At 36.5% G+C, this 15,729-nt stretch overlaps 1 protein-coding gene across 3 annotated transcripts in view; it reads right to left on the bottom strand.

Moving 5' to 3' along the window:
• NAA16 (N-alpha-acetyltransferase 16, NatA auxiliary subunit) overlaps positions 1-15,729 on the bottom strand; it is a 63,112-nt gene that overhangs the window by 22,335 nt on the left and 25,048 nt on the right. For all 3 annotated transcript variants that reach the window (XR_009744096.1, XM_061457276.1, XM_061457277.1), the window contains exons 6-9: positions 14,547-14,700; positions 12,941-13,060; positions 10,768-10,863; positions 7,037-7,143 (exon numbers count right to left, since the gene is read on the bottom strand). Coding sequence is in view for 2 of the 3 variants with exons in the window: in XM_061457276.1 (XP_061313260.1) it covers positions 7,037-7,143; positions 10,768-10,863; positions 12,941-13,060; positions 14,547-14,700 (477 nt within the window). In the remaining variant the exon portion in view is untranslated. The remainder of the gene's footprint in view (positions 1-7,036; positions 7,144-10,767; positions 10,864-12,940; positions 13,061-14,546; positions 14,701-15,729) is intronic.

Raw genomic sequence — 15,729 nt, 5'->3', positions numbered from 1 at the left:
GGGAGCCCAGAACTCTCCAGTTTCACCAGGGCTGAGAAGGATCACAGAATCATAGAATAGTTAAGGTTGGAAAAGACCTTCAGATCATCCAGTTCCAAGCCCCCTGCCATGGGCAGGGACACCTCACACTAAACCATCTCACCCAAGGCTCTGTCCAACCTGGCCTTCAACACTGCCAGGGATGGAGCATTCACAACTTCCTTGGGCAACCCATTCCAGTGCCTCACCACCCTCACAGGAAAGAACTTCCTCCTTATATCCAATCTAAACTTCCCCTGTTTAAGTTTTAACCTGTCACCCCTTGTCCTGTCCCTACAGTCCCCAATGAAGAGTCCCTCCCCAGCATCCCTAGAGCCCCCCTTCAGATACTGGAAGTCTGCTATGAGGTCTCCACACAGCCTTCTCCAGGCTGAACAGCCCCAACTTTCTCAGCCTATCTTCATACAGGAGGTGCTCCAGTCCTCTGATCATCCTCACGGCCCTCCTTTGGACTTGTTCCAACAGTTGCATGTCCTTTTTATGTTGAGGACACCAGAACTGTACACAATACTCCAAGTGAGGTCTCTCAAGAGCAGAGTACACTGCCTGCTCATGGTGGTGCCTTTTACTAATGCAGCACAAAATGCTGCTGGCCTGTACTTCATCAGTTTTATCTGTGTTATGGAAGAGAGTGTCAAATGCCTTGCTAAGTCAAGATAAACAGTATCAACTGCTCTCCCTTTCTCCACTGAGGCAGTCATTCTGTAACAGAAGGCTATCAAGCTAGTCAGGCATGAATATCCCTTAATAAATCCGTCCTACCTACTCCCAACCACACTTTGTCCTTCATGTGTTTGCTAATGGTTCCAGGACTACTTGCTCCATCAGCTTCACCAGGACTGAGATGAAGCTAACTGGCCCATTGCTTCTCAAAATCCTGGTTTTCATACTTCTTGAAAAGGGGAATAACAGTTGCTTTCCTCCAGCCCCCAGGAAACTTCATCCATGACAATAGCCTTTCAAAGATCGTCAATGCAGTAACATTGTTCAGTTCCATAGGAAGTTGTGGATGCATCCCATCAGGTCCAATGGGCATGTGCACATCCAATCTGTAACCTGTTCCTCCTTTACTGAAATATATGTATTTAAGCACACTTCAGAAGGCTTGAAGAAGATTTACCACAAGTGTTGAACTTGAAATGAGCATCATGACAAAAAGCAGTACCAGGAAAAGTGCTTTGAACCTATCTGGATTCTGCCTCATGAAGAGGGTTGAGGGTTTCATTTGGTTGTGATTTGTTCGGGTTTTCTTTGTGTTTTCTTTGTGTTTGGTTGGGGTTTTTTGTTTTTTTTTTGCTCAACAGTGAAAGTTTTTAATAAAGTCACTGACAGTTGGTATCTTCTGCTTTTCCTCTATACGTAACAGGAATCCACTCTTGGATATGTAAGAATAAACCCAAGTATTGTCAAGAAAGCAGTAAGGGCACCAACTAGGCTTCAGCTGAGTAATCCACTGCTAATTTGGTTTAGACAGTCAGTTACAGAATATATGCAGCTGCCCTGAAGTCTTCTCCTGACCCAAGACGTGTCCTATCAGAGGAGTGCATGATACCTGCAAGATCAGAATAAAACTATCACCATATGCACTGTTTGTCTTGGTGCTAGCAGATGTGGAAAGATGGAGAAAAAAAAAAAACAACTTACTAAATACCTGCCTGAAAACGTCTCTCAGTAAGACCAGGCATCTGCTAATTAAAGGTATAGATTCAATGCATGAATAGTACAGTTTAAACTGCAGATTTAGTGTAACCACCACGGTGGTGTTTAGCAGTGTACCTTCCCTTTTCAGGTAAATCTTCCCTCAGAATTCTCCCATTTTGCAATAGAAATTACCCAAATAAAGTTAACCTGGGAAGTTCCAGGAAACAAGCTAATATGGAATGAACGTAAGAGTTCTGTGGAGCAGTAGAACATTCACAGGGTTTCCTTTTGTTGTCTTGAACAATGGCCAGACCCAAAAAAATGCTTTTCAAGAGAAATCATACAAACAGGCACAGGCTGATATCTGAGAAGGTGACTGAACTCATAGCCAAGGCACACATGTTTACTGGGGAATCTTTGTAACAGTTCAATATTATAAAAGCTATTTTAAAACCAGACATTCTTGAAGAGAACCAGAAGTTGCTGCTGTTCAGTTTAATACATGAAACAACATTCAACAAGTTACAGAAACACTTCCAGTCTATTTTCCCCATCTTAGTTTCTTTCTTCAATTTACCAGCCACACAATGTAAATGACTAATTAAAATACAATTAAAGTAGATTAATTGCAGTGTATTCTTCTGAAGACTGAATTTCCTATTTTTGCCAGAAAATAGATTCTGAATAACAGATAGCAATCAACCTATATACACTGCAAAAAAAATTAAGAAAATGTTTATCCGTATGTTGGCAAAATCATGCTTCACAATGCATGCTGATGGTGGTGTTAATCCAACACATACAACTACAGTAGCAACTAGAGAAAAGTGGGTGAACTTTATTTTCTGAAGACAGACCTGTATTTTCCGATTTGCTTGTGACTTCTGCTACATGTAAAAGCCATTTCCCTGCGTTCCACACAAGAAGAGTTCCTCTAAGTGGTATTTAAGAGTCTGCTAGCTGTTTTAGTAATTCAAAAAGGTAGCTAATTGACACACCAAGTCAAACACACTGTCCCTTACAAGGGACTACAAGATCAGTTGAGAAAAAATGCTGAGCTCAGAATGCAGGTTTGTTCTTTAAAAACCGTAAACCGTATAGATAGGTCTTGACCCCTGTTCAGACCAGTGATCCCCTTTTGTTTCTCCAGCCCTAACAGGTTAAGTAGAGACTCGTACAGTACTTTTTTACATTTGTGAGCTTTGTCTTTCATGTAACCATGCCTACTTTACACTACTTTATCATGACAGAGGTTTCACATTTAAAAAAGACCCAGGCTATATTTACAGCATCCTTTAGAGGATGCCATATAATGAACAGAAGAAAGCCAACTTCTTCACAACATACAGCAGCTACTTCAAGAGTCATCTGAAACAAACATAGTGATGAATATTTTTCTGTGTGTTATTTTTACCAAGAACAAAGCCATCAAGATAGTGTTTCATCAATTGACTTCTCTGATGCTGCAGGTAAAAAGTGATCTCTGACTCTCAGCAGTGATGTACCACTGAACATAGTCTATGTAGTATTATAAGCTTGTTTCAAATGAGACATCCAGGAAAACACCGTAAGACTCTGTTTGAAAGTCTATCACCCTCTAATTATAGACTCATAGAATAGTTAGGGTTGGAAAGGACCTTATGACCATCTAGTTCCAACCTCCCTGCCGTGGGCAGGGACACCTTACGCTAAATCATATCACCCAAGGCATTGATCTTTTCTTAAGCAGGAAAGAAAAAATGTGGCTGTATATACCAATGTAGCAAGCTAGGAAGCGATCAGTGCATGCCTTCAGTTATCTACAAACAATAAGCATAACAATTATCACTTGAGAAAGAACTTGAACTCTTTATATAACATATCCTCACTCATCCACATTCCTTGTAGAGAAATCAGTTGCCAATTTTATAGAAATATTTCCTTTTCAATTAGCCTTTGCCCAACATTTACTCCTACAATTCAATGCCCCCTCTTTTTTGTTATTTTAGCATTAGAGCAATTTTATGCTACAGCACAGTATGGAAGTCTACACAGGATACTGAACTAGTATGATTTAGTTCTACATTATTCTAATAATCCAAAGCTTTACCCACAGTACTATACATTTGATCAAGTTTAAATGGCAGTACAGTTTCTAGGTAAATGACAATTGTTCATTTCTTCAAGCTTCACCCTTCAGTCTCTACTACTTCTATGTCCTACAGTCTAGGTGGCTTGACAAAGAGTAAGAAAGTCAAAAACCAGTTCACATGCTACTTAACAGACTAGCCTAACAGCAAAAATCCTTCAGAATTGCAACCTCATTTGAAGGACTTTGAAGGAGTGAACAATTTATTGGAAATGGAAAAAACTATGGAAAAAGACACTATGGAAGAAACTATGGAAACAGATCACTGCTTTGCCAGCAGCGGACCATGGAATCTGTAACTGGAACTTGTTGCAGAAGCATGTACAGTAATTTACAGCAAAGCATGCTTAACACTTTCTCCCCATTAGCTTCCAGAGTTAAAGTCTTCCTTAAGTACCTCTGAGACATTATAATCTCAAATCTCAGTGGGTTAACAACTCACTCCTAGAAGGTAACAAACAATATTACTGAGACCAATGAAGCATCCTAACCTGCTCATCCCAGGTTTCACCATACTGTCTGTTACCTTCTCAAGCATCCAAGTTTCAAGCAGTTAGGAGCTCTTGAGCAGTTCCCCTTCTAGCCAGCTGTGCAGTCAAATATAAACCTTTGCACATGGCAGACTCAGCATAAGGCCAATACATACATTTGTGTACTTGTGGTGCCCTTCTGTGACTTCACCCGAATGATCGTACACAATTCTACTTTAAACATGAAGGAAGATTAAAAACATCTATCCCCCTTAACCAAAGTAAAGCATATTCTCTACTGAAGTGATGAAGAACCAGTTGCACTCCACACATTTAGGTAGTGGAAAAAGTGACATCCCTTCCATGCATCCCAGTTAGCACTTCAGTTATTTCAGTTTTGGTTTCTAGTGGGACATTCATTAGTTCTAGAAACAACTGGTAAAGTTTCTCAGCATTAGTTTCATAGACATGAAGCCCTCAGATACTTTGCAAACATGTATAAACAGCTGCCAACACAGCAGGCAAATTCAGGTTCAGACATCTATGCTCCGATAACCGTAACACAAATGCCTGTACTCCCTCTACAATCAAAACAGATCTCTATGATCCAAGAGTCTGAGGAGGTCTTTCAGTTCTTAAAATGGGCTTAAAAAAAAAAAGACATGGAGGCACTCCTCAGCAGGGCCTGTTGCAACAGGATGAGAGGTAATTGTTTTAAACTAAAAGAGGGGAGGTTCAGGCTGGATGCGAGAAGAAAGTTCTTTACAATGAGGGTGGTAAAATACTGGCACAGGTTGCCCAGAGAGGTGGTGGATGCACCATCCCTGGGGACATTCAAGACCAGGCTGGATGTGTCTCTGGGCAACCAGATCTAGTTGAAGATGCCCCTGCTCATTGCAGAAGGACTGAACTAGGTGACCTTTGAAGGTCTCTTCCAACCCAAACTACTCCATGATTCTATGTAGCACAGTCAAAAGGAGCTTTAATAGCTGTTTGGCTGATCCAATATAGGAAACCACATATGGTGGTGAGCTGAACAGTTCCGTGTCCACTGACAAATTCATGTGCCTGAATCAGGAACTTAATGTCATTCCTTAATTGTTGAAAACTTATTCCAGAAAACTGGGGAACAACCAACCAAACTAAGTTTCTGAAAGGTGAGCACACACCTGCCAAAAAATTCACCTATCCCCCAAAAGAAGAACCAAGAACATGATGCGAAAGATATCTACGTCAGCCATCTTCTTACTGGATGATGGTCATGACCCCTAAATTTTAGCAATTCTAAAATTAACTGTCATGGACCAAAAGTAAAATTTCTCTTATTTTCAAAAATCCTTCCATTACACTAGTGCCATGAGAACCCAACCATATGAAATATGAAGGAGACCCTGTCTTGGTAAGAGAAGGACAAGAAAGGAGAGGGAAAGGCTGTTGCAGAAGTTAGCAGCACAAACAAATCTGAGCATATGTGGAAACTGTGAGGCTCTTCAGTTAATTACTTTTTAGCATTAAGCTGGCAGTTCCAAGCATTACTGATTCAACACAACAAGGATAACTAGCAGCAAGGCACCTTTCTGAATAATTCTGCCCTATTCTATGATTCTATGATTCTAAAGTACAGTAGTCCTCATTTTTTTACCTATCATGTCAGAAACAATTAAGTGCTAAAAATCTTTTCACACACCAAATGAGTTTATACGCATCTTTTAATTTGCAGATTTTCATACTTCAAATAGCAGAGGTAAAACTTTCACAGCACTGACTACTGTCTAATGTACCACCATTTTAAATATTTAAGTCCTGTTTCAAAGGTTTACATTAAAAAGTACACATTAGTAACAGCCCCTGTAGAAAAGTTTGTATTGTACACAACACCAGAATTTACTAAAATTATGTCAACCATGGAGACACAGGACAGATTCCATTCTCCAAATGGAAGTGTACTGAAAATTTCATGTTAAGATAACATGCAAAGAGCCTCTTAGGAAAAAATATTTTTAGTCACAATAAAGAAATATCCACTTACAGTTGAAAAGTTGCATCATGTATTTGGGGTTTTACCAGCTACATAAACTGCATCTTACTGAGTTACGAAGGAATTAAAATACCCTGCTTGTAGCCAAGACAGCAATGCCTAAATAGACCGACCTTTATTTTTTACGTGTTTTAGTAACATGGTTCAGTTCTCTGACAAGCTTGGACTGAAGAACTATACTTGAAACCATAGTTCTAAAGTGACACAATTTTGCCAGAATTCTGAGTTTAGAAGTGCAAAAATTAAACACTGAAGTTTTAGCTAAAGACTGAAATGGAAAACAAACCTTTATGGTAAATATTGATCTTTTTGTGTATTTACGCAATTCGGAAACATGCATAGAACAATAACCATCTGTGTGGTATTTTAAAATCATGACTTCTGGTGACATCATAAACCATAAGATGAAAGAATCGTGACACCCCTGCACTCAAAGTCCACAAATATAAACCTACTGGTTATCTCTGATTTTTCAAGAACTTGAGTGCATTCTGCACCAATCTAACTTCAAGCATTCTGGTATCACCTGTCTCAGAAGTGACGTTTCATATATAGTAAGCACCACCAAGTGATCATTCACATATTACAAAACAGCATATCAAGGAGAAAAATGTTCAGCAACAGTTATTGGTTAAGTCACACGAAAATCTACATAAAAATAGTCTATTAGAAATTCCATAGAGAAGACTTCATTAAAATCAAATAAATACTAAATTTTACCTTTTCTGGATTGTAATATAAAGATTTCAAAGTGGTAAACAAGGGTGGACAGCCTTTACTGAAGTTAACCCTCAGGAACTTATCCAATAGTTCTCTAAATTTTTCACCTAGAAACAAAAGTGTATTTGGTTATATGTCAGTGACTGCAAGTGTTATATAAATATAAGCACTAACTACTGTGCAATTCTGGATAATAATTTTCATCTTTCCTGGTTTTTATGAATAAGATACAAATATGCCCTGGATAAAGAAAAATATCAGAGTAAAATGCTTAAGTTGCTAGTGTTTAGGCGACTGCTGATGTAGACATGGCAACAGTCCTCAAACCTGTAAAATCTATTAAAAAGACAAATTATTAAGTGCTGGCTACAGAGGATGTAGCAAGAGCTATTTAAACAAACACTGGTGAAAGTTATAATGGTAAGGATAACCAAGCACTGGAATGGATTACCTTGGAAATCTTGTAAAAGCTCCATCATTGGAAGAGTTCATGATTAAGTTAGACAAATGTGTGTTAGGAATAATGCAAATAGAAATTATCCTTTGAGGAAGAAGGTTGGATGAAATGAACCTTCTAACTCTCTTCCAGTCCTATTTTTTTTATGAGCAGGACATGACTTCTAATAATTCTAATGATTATATGATTGTTTCTGAACAGAAACAGAAGACTGGCTTTCCGAAGGGTAAGCACTGTATTAAAATCATCTTTATTAAAAGATAATGGCAGAAAGCTTAATATATAATTTAATTATGTTGTCAAGTAAGAATCACAGTACTTGCAGTACATGCCACCTGAGAAGTGCTGTTTCAAAAAGAAAAAAAAAAAAGGAAAAAGCAGGAATTCAGAGAGAAGGTATGCAGTCAGGAAAACAGTTGGTTTTCATGCTTTTATTCCTATGATGAAAAATGGTTGGTTTCAGTTGTTTTAGTTTTGTTGGGTGTTTGTCATTGTTTTTTTTTGGTTTCTTTAATTGGTTTTGTTTCCTTTGCATAGGGATGAAATTGCTACACTTCACTACCTAGTGTGCTGTGAACTTCGAGAAGTCTTTAAGCAAGATAACAGTACATTTCACAAGGCTAATATACACACAAAAACCACTGAAATACACTTCAATTTATTAAGAACATATTATGAATCATTAACGGGTTATTTTATAGATGTCAGAAAATTAAGATATGGCTTTGGATATAACTTGTACTTCCACCAGTTCTTAATTGTCTGACATTTACTATTATCAGTACAGTTACTGAGATTAATAGAAGTAACTCGGGTACATGCCTCACTGTACTAAAATAAACTGCCGTATATAGAAGCTCGTACTACCTGTGGATGGGGATCATAACCGGACCATAAACACATGCTTTATTACAGGTGTATTAAAGGTTGTTTTCTCACACTACAAGAAGCTCCACTGTATGACAAAAAGTCCATCTCGTAATTTATTCTGTTGAATTATTCTAATTTATATTTTGATAGAAGAACTGTAATTCAGAATACAGAAAAGCAAGATTCAAGTTTCCATTAAGTATATATTTATCTATAGAAAGCAAAACAGTCTAAAAGCCTGAAAACTGCAGAACAGAGGGATATACACAGCTAGGCACCCATCTCTAACAGGAAGCCAAGCTCAAAATTTAGTCTGAGGTACAGAAAAGATCTGACCACAGGAGGAACAGTGAAACCAGAGCAGCATAAGCAAATATGAAACTGGATGACAGATTCTAACCACCTCCCTGCCCTTGATTAGTCTGAAAATTAACAGCCTTTCTCCAGAAAGGTGGTTTCCAGCTGTATTAAGGATCTGATCTGCATGAAACACAAGGTTATTAAAATGCAATGCATGGCAAGGTCTAGGAAGGACTGCCCTTCAGAGTATTTTAAGCCAATTCTGAATCAACCATTCTGCTGGGTGCAAGCAACTGGTCAGTAGCCATACTAGACCAACAACTTCCTTTACAAAAAAATTCTTTCCTCTGGACATGTGCAAATATATTTCTGCAAAAAAAAAGTTTGTTTCTATACCTTCACATTCTCACTATTAAGTTCTGCTAACAGAAATTCTCATCTGCTGTACTTCAACACATAAGAAATCATTTGTTACATCCATGAATTTCTAGAGGATCACACCCAGCTTTATACATCCATGACTGATAAACCTTAACAGATTAACAGAAACAAATTTTAATTTAGGAAAATTTTTACTTGTTATGAAGCACTGTAGAAATCCTACAAAGAGATTTTTCTCAACTGATCCAATAATGAATTTTGCTTTCATTTAGACTATGGCTACAGCGGTAACAACTAATCCTTATTAACAAACATTTCTATTTAAATGAATATTAGGTGTGAAACTATACTGTCAGATATAACCCAGTGCAAATTCAACAGCAAAACACACTATTATTAAAGATATACAGAAGCGTTCTGCAGAATGTATAACCATAATTTTATTAAAGAAGAAAAACATTTACTTGTCACTTGACTTTTCAAATGTAGCTGAACTGCTTTAAAATTCGCCCTTGTTCAGTCAAAGAAACAAATACATGTGATTAAGGTGCACTAGTGTTGACTTCAGGGCTGAATCTCTTATGAAGCAGTTATTATTGTGCATACGCTCTTACTGCCTAAAATCATTCAGACTTGTGAGCAACAATAGGAAAGAGGACAGCTACATTGTTGCTACAGAAATGTGGTGCTCAGTAAATGAGCTAAATAAAAACTAACATCATGAAATCGAGAGCATGAGTAGATACACTGGGAATTTTCAAAATTTCATGGCACTTGATACCTAGCTTGTGTACTTTGTATTTCTTCCCACAAGCTTTCTACTGGAGTTACAGCAGTTAGCTAAATACCAGGTGGATATTTTATGGGATTTATCATTTCATTTAGTCTCCTTCCTTCTATTTTGGAAGATCACACTTTGCTGTTTTAAGAAGTACATACATGTTCTCTCCAGAACCAAGAATATTTGTGCACTGTATTTCAATACACCTTTTGAAAGGACAGAGTCATTGAAAAACTTAGCTATGAAATTAAAAATAATATAATTTGTGCTACGTAATACTGCAGACCTTGTTTGGTTTTTTTTTGTTCCTATTATTCAATTGTCAGCATGAATTAAGTTTCTGTTGTAGATTTAAATTCTAACGGTTCTACAACAGTGTTGTACACTCAAAATATTCAAAGTCATTAAAAAATATACTTTCTGCTGTACAGAAAACACCGTATCGAGTACAAAAACTGTTAGGAAAATTCATCAGTCCTATGCTACTGTAATTGTCATATGCATAATTTACACCTGGTTTCAGTGTTTATAAATTTAATATATATACATATGTATATTAAAGATATAAAAGGGGTATGTTTCTATACACACATCCCTATACCTGGAATTCAAGTGACCTATACCTTTTACTTTTTAACTTATAATTCCTAACTTGTATGAGACAGAAAAATGATGCAGAAGAACTCCTACAATCTATATACCATTCTGTACTGTAGTTTCATCAATACAAATATTACATAGTTCATATCCCCATGTTAAAAGTGCATGAACTCTTTCAGCTCCTAAAATGTAAAAAATAATTGTCTATTCCAAGAGAAGCGCGTACATCTGGTTTGTGTACACATACAAATAGGTATTAAATGTACATTTAATAGTCTGATGGAAACTTAAGAAAAAAAACAAATAAAAAAGCTAATACAGAACAGATATGCAACTTATTACCTGAAACAAAGTTTAAAGGTAATCTTCTAGGTGAAACTGCTCTGGGATGTCTTTTACTAACTTCTTCATAAATCTGAAGCCTCTCTTCTAAAGTGCCTATTATCAGTAAATATAATAGATATAAGTGAAAGAGAAAAATCTGTTTTTCTAAATGTTTTTAAGTGGTGAGAATTTAACTAGAATTCTACACAGTTTGGATTTGGAAAAATTTAAACATTTCAAGCTATTTTTTCCAGTTAATCATTAGCATTACTGTGTAAAAGTGTGTACTGAAAACACTATGTACCATACGCAATTACGAGCATTAATCACTGTAAGGATAAACTGCAAACAGTACATTTACTTCACACATTCAAACATACAGTACTAGAGCTTAGTTTCTTTCAGTTACATGTTGTCCAGACCCGTTCACATAGTTTGACATTCATAGCTTCAATTAACTTTTTTCACTATGCATCCATTTCAGACATACTTAAAGCATTCAGAAAAATATACTGCATTTCTAAATCACAGGCATACAAACAGCATGCTATACAAGTGTGCCTTTACTACAGGTCTTCTGGTGGCAGCAAAAACGGCACAATACTCCCCGTGTAAGTACTGCACACCTGTACTCTTTATATCTTAATGTTTAACAATAAAGCTACTTAAAGATTTTCTTCCCACTCCTCCCCTTTCCCCCATAATATGCTTTGGAGCTCCAATGTGGTTAGAACTTAAATAAAACTAATCTGTTGCTTTGAAATGCCATTTTAACATAATTAAGATCACTTTTGCTTATTATATTCATCAAGCAATTTAAATAAAACTGAATTTACACATCAAGATTAAACACAACATATTTAATATATCTCTTTTCCTTTCATAAGAAAAACAATTTATCTTGTCACTGAGCTCAGATGCTGGGGAAGGGGGGGGAATATGTTACCCAGTGGCTCCAAGAGATGTAAAGTTCTAAAAGTTAAACTAAAATGATGTTTGGATTGGAACTAAAGCATACAAAAGCCCTAATTGAAGTCACAAGTTGGAGCTCCAGAACTTACCATGGGGGAGGAAATAGTCCTAAGACCACCTAAAAAATAAAGTAGCATTATTAGTTTTATAAATTAGTACAGTATTAATCTACATAGGATTTTAAGATTTCAAGATAAACTACTGGATTGGTTCTTTGTTAAGAACTACACATTGTCACAAACATATCAAACAGAATAATTAAGCTGTTGGGTGTTTTATTTTCTGGAGACAATCACAATGCTCAGCTCTACAGATACAGCAGGAAAACTATTTGAAGGGCAACACTACTCTTTGCATAACAGTAACAACTGAAATAATTTTAATTTCACAATCACAAGCCATATTCCCAGACCTTATGAAATCCACTGTAAAAGTTCCTTCTAGAAAGCTGATTGAGAAATATAATGCAGCTATAATATCTACCAATAATATCTGTGTGGGCTTATGATTTATGATGTCATCAGAATAACTCTGGTAAAACATCCACTGATGAAATACAAGGAAAACATTCCTGTGTAACAGTTAACACTTGGGAAAGTTACCACTGCCAAACACTTATTACAGCATAAATTGTTGCAATATTGTAATTAAAAAAAAACCCCACAAAATAACACATCCCAAACAATTAACTGTTTTCCTGAAAGACACAACAGCAGTGAACTAGAATAACAAATACCACATTTATCACCTGCTCCTCCAAAGAGGAAGGCCTATCTTTAAAAGGCCATCTGAAACAGGTATTTGATTATTTCTCTATGTGCCTGTAGAAAGAGGTACTTCCTAAACAAGTTTCAGAATGACAGCCTTACATTGTGGCGTATGATAGTGGTCTGACTATCAGCCAGTAGTCAGGAATGAATCCCAATTTAGTTTCTGAATTCATGCACGGCAAGGAAATGTTTTTCGTGCAAGCATGTTAGCAAACACCACCTTTAGCTCCAAGAAGAGGAAGACCTGCTGTTGACATTTTCAGGCATACAAGTTTTCCCAGTAAACATTTTAAAATGGATAAAACACAACTATATCATACCCAAGATTAGAAAGTATATATTCTTCTGCCAAACAAAGTTTTCAAATCTAAAACAATAAGAAAAAAAAAGTTTTTTAAATATATCCTGTATCATAAGTATCTTCCATGTGTCTGTGTATCTTAACTTACTAGGTTGTAGGGCCTTTTCCAAGCCTTCATAATAACACCAGTTTTCTGCATTGCGCTCAATTAACTCTTTGTATACTTCACCAGCTTCTTTCAGCCTTCCCAACTTCAGTAACATCTCTCCTAAAAACAACACAGTAAAGAACTCAGTTACATGAGAAAACATTGATGTATTGGAAGCAATGTCTACAAAGTTTTAGGGCTTAGTCATATGTAAGATACTCAAAAAAGTGAGCTTTATTTTTCCAAGGGCATTTACTGTAGATTACAAGTGCTACTTGAAGCTACCACACATATAGCACAACACAGTTTGGAGCATTTAGCACCTGCAAAAACAGATTATTTGCATGTCTGTATCTGAATACTCAAAATAGTTATTGGGATTATCAATGAAACAAAGAACTCTTCCTTCAAGGACTCCAACACATGACTAAGCTGCTTCTTACCAAGCTGTTTACTTAACTACACTTACATTTTTCACATCAACTAACCAGTTTTTAACCAGTTAAGTCACACTGGTTTGCCATTAATTAAACTGTTCTACCAGGTATGTCTTGCATGGAATTCATTTTCTTCACTGCAACTTACACAGTGCTGTGTTTTGGGATCTGTGACTAAGCATTTATAAAACACCAGTGATTTTGCTACTGCTGAGCAGTACTTGTACAGCATCAAAGCTTTTTCTTTTTAACTCCACTCTGCCACCCAAGCAGGCTGGGGTGGATAATAAGCTGTGAACCCACAGAAGCTGGACAGTTGACCAAAACTAGCTAAAGAGGTATTTCATTATATGTAGCATCATGCTTAGTAATAAACATGGAGGAAGGAGGAGTGTTTGGGCAGGTGGCCATTGCTGAGCATCAGCCTCCTTGTGGTATATGGCAAGTCATTGCCTTTGCATCACCTTGGCATCTGTTCGGGGATTTTTTTTCCTCTTCCTTTCACTTAAGCTATCTTTACCTCAAGACACAGGTTTTCTTGCTTTGCTCCTATTCTCTCTCCTGTCATGACAAGGGAGGCTGCGAGAAGTGAGTGAACAGCTGTGTGGAGCTTACCTGTTTGCCAGGGTCAGCCCACCACAACTGTGCAGGAAGAATGTGCTATTACACTATATAATTGTGCATATTCACAACTCAGTACTTCAAATTCACAGAACAACTGCGGTTTATTTTTAACAAAGTCAACTTCAGTATTCTCTTAAGTAAGGCAATACAAGTTAAGTGTATTAGAAAGCTTAAGGAAACAAGAATGATATTTCAGTCAGTTAAAAAAAATAAACCAGTGCTTGTACTACAAATAATATTCTTTGATATTAAAACTGGGTTGTAAATAGCTCTGATTTATAGAAAGCTACTCTAGTATGTACCAATATAATAGTATCCGAAATCTCCTATGTTCCTATGTCAACTCAAGCTAAATTACCTGCATCCACTATCCATTTCAACAGGGCAAATTACTTGAGCACAAAATTGTAGATAACAGTTTCCCTACAGTAACATTGAAATTAAAGATTTAACATGTTTTTTTCCCCCTTGTACTGCTTTATCATATCTGAAAGTCAGCTGAAACATTTAGAACAAAACTGGCCGAGGGAAGAAGAATGACTTACCTTTGATTTCTTCTACTATTAATTTATCACATATTTGCTTTTCATATGTCTCTATATGTTCTAAAGACTCTTGAAATAGATCTGCCTCTCTCATAACTTGATTTTGATATAAAATCAGTTCACTATATTCATAATCTATCTTATTAGGAGGAATCTGGGGGGGGGAGAAAAAAAATAGGTTAGTTAACATTTACCTGTACCTCAATCGTACACAATATTGCAGAACACAAGATTCAGTCTATGGAATATATCAGGTCTAGTTATATACTCATCCAAACATTCAAAATGTAAAACTCCCATTATTCATAATCAAATTAGATTCATTCAGGATACCCTTTGTTAGAGAACAGTTTAAAAGAATCCCTGTGCTTGTCTTTCCTTCTCTCATACAAGTCAATAAAATTTGCAGAGCTCTTGGTAATCTTTTCCTTCTGAAGGACTCATGTACTCCACAACAATTTTGACCTAAGTTCTGTAGCAGACTGCTGGGATATCACAATATTCATTTTCAGCATATCAAAAATTCTGTAACAAACTAGTATTTCCAAGAACAATGAACCACCCAAATACTGGCCATAGCGTGACAACTAGATTTTTTCAGACAGAATCTAAACTATTTCTCTCTAACCAAGTTTTTCTTGCACTACACTTCAAACCCCATGAAGTACAGTGCATAACCATACTAAGAGTATTTTCAAGCAAAGATAATGATTTTGAGGTCTGCTGCCATTTGATACCTAAGATTTGGTCTCCTAGCTACAGTAAAACTAGTGGGCCTTCCACCTGCCATTGATACACGAGCCACTAAAACAGAATGACATTCAGAAGTATTTAATTTTAGGGATAACACCCTGAAGTGTATTTAGGCAATGAAAAAATCTTGCCAGAGTTACAATTAATATTTCATACCAAATGCTCTTCACTAATACACACAGAAGCTACTGCAATTATGAGTAAATAGCAAGAATCTGAGACCAGATGCAGAGGTCTGCAGATAATGCCCAGTATATCTATATAAGTTTACTATGTGAAATATACTGCCTCAATAGAAACTGTAGGAGAGAGTGATATGCTAACATGATTTTATTATTAAAAATACCTAAGAAGCCACTGAGCTTAATATATGTTAATAATTTTCTTTCCCATGACACCACACACTTAGTTTCTTTCTGAGTAAATAACA

The sequence above is a fragment of the Pezoporus flaviventris genome, unplaced genomic scaffold (genome assembly GCF_033815535.1).
Source record: "Pezoporus flaviventris isolate CSIRO_AGI_PZ_B2104156 unplaced genomic scaffold, CSIRO_AGI_Pfla_v1 ptg000025l, whole genome shotgun sequence".
Classification (NCBI taxonomy): Eukaryota; Metazoa; Chordata; class Aves; order Psittaciformes; family Psittacidae; genus Pezoporus; species Pezoporus flaviventris.
The sequence above is the reverse complement of the archived record's forward strand: the minus strand, read 5'-3'. Positions and strand labels throughout refer to the sequence as shown.